The 1,930-nt window shown below is 33.7% G+C and overlaps 1 protein-coding gene across 1 annotated transcript; it reads right to left on the bottom strand.

Moving 5' to 3' along the window:
- Positions 1-73: 73 nt before the first annotated feature.
- On the bottom strand, positions 74-739 carry LOC105315938 (TNF receptor-associated factor 3-like; the record flags this gene model as incomplete). The annotated part of the gene is made up of 1 exon (XM_011410716.2): positions 74-739. A coding segment is annotated over exon 1 (655 nt), but the record flags the coding sequence as incomplete, so codon positions are not given.
- Between the last annotated feature and the right edge of the window lie 1,191 nt (positions 740-1,930).

Raw genomic sequence — 1,930 nt, 5'->3', positions numbered from 1 at the left:
TTCAATTGTCCACAAGCTACAGCTAATAGTGTCATGTGTTTAGTATCAGCAGTGTGTACATGTACATCTTTACGTAATGGCTTATCATTACAACCAGCCCAACTAAACACACAATTTACTGGCTCTAATGGACACTCTCTATTCACATGAGCAGTGAGACTACCTCGTGGCATTTTAGTAGACACACATTTATTGAGACAAGTAACAGGATACTGCCTGCATTCCTCATAATGATCCTTTGTAATAGAGAGGAACGTACCTTTCCTCCTGCAGTATTGGCATTGAAATGGACGGTGAGGACATTCTTTATCTTCATGATACTTAAGATATCTACGTTGCTTTTTTTGTCGACATTTTTGATAACGACATTTTACTTCTTCATATTGACATTCTCCTTCTCTCTTCTCTTTATTAAGATGAATAGGCATATTTTTCAATTCTCCTTTCCATTGACATCCTTCCTTCCTATTACTGCAGTAGACCTCCAATCCATTGATAATTCGTGAACACTTCTTGTCAGCCATTGTTTGATATTCCTTCTCTTTACACATAGGACAGGATCCATTACTAGCTTTTACTCTCTCAATACAAGACCCACAGAAATTATGTCCACAACAGCTCACCAGATGAGGATCTGTCAAGATATTAAGACAAACTGGACACTCTATCTCCACATGCTCGGGCAATTCTTTAACAAAAGAAAGCTCTTCTTTACTGAACTGAGCCATTGCTACCAGCCACTCCCTTGATTTTGGTCTAACCAATGGTAACAGTGTAATGAATACACTTACTTATTGATGTTAAATAGATTCATTTTTCACTGCATCTAAGGTCAGATACACCCATTGTTATTTGATCTCTTTCTACGTAATATGAAAATCTTGTTTTAACATTGTTCATAAACATGTCATCATTCAGTGGTATTGTGTAGCAACATTAACCTCTCTTTTAGCTTGTTGTACCTATTACACATATACATGCAGACAAATTCTTTAAGTCAGAATTTATACACACTATTTATGCAACATATACATGTATATGAATCGGGCTTAAGCTAGGTTTACATTCAACAAAATGATCAAATTTGCATAGACATTGACAAAAAATTGGCCAAATTTTAACAAAAGAAAGCTCTTCTTTACCGAACTGAGCCATAGTGGGATGTTTATCATGTGACCCACTTCCTGTGATTATTAGGGCCTATAGTACTATACTACATCAAATGGAAACAATATTGATTGCTTGTTATAGCAGTGGCATAAAAATTAGCTCATGTGCATACTAGTTAACAGAATTAAGACTCTTTAATATAGATACCGTACTGTGTGTATTCCATACACACCTCATATACTGCTGTTATACCAATAAAACAAATGATAGTAACTGATTGAAGAAACCAAATTGTGTTGGCTATTTAAACTTGACACATTATCAGAGCAGATTCTAGTAACCTCCCTAATCTCAAAATGCATGAATGTATATATGTATCTTTGTGTCGTAATGTACATGTACCACTTTGAAACCATTTTCCATTAGCTTTGTTGTGTACACATAACTATAGTATAGTCTTTTTATGTATATGGGTTTCATTGTTTTAGAGTGCCCCCAATAAAAATTGATATTGATTTTGTTCAACTAAAATTATTATTGATCATTATAAAAAATAAATGTGCATCTATCACTTTTTTGAATAAATTACAACAGGGTTACTAAATACACAAATTGAATCCATACTGCCTATTTTTATTTTAATTACCCCATGTGGTACAGCAATATGAAAGCTATTTACTCTATTAAGAATATCAGTAGGTAATTGTACATAAGTCGCTTCAGTGTCTTCTATTAATGGAGTAGCTATACCATCATAATCTGCAAATATTTTAGGAAGTTTTGAGTTTATTTGTAATCTGTCAAACTTTCCTTCATGAAA

Source organism: Amphimedon queenslandica, unplaced genomic scaffold (assembly GCF_000090795.2).
Source record: "Amphimedon queenslandica unplaced genomic scaffold, v1.1 AMPQUscaffold_6731_Cont21313, whole genome shotgun sequence".
NCBI classification, from domain to species: Eukaryota; Metazoa; Porifera; class Demospongiae; order Haplosclerida; family Niphatidae; genus Amphimedon; species Amphimedon queenslandica.
This window is presented reverse-complemented; position numbering and strand designations above follow the sequence as displayed.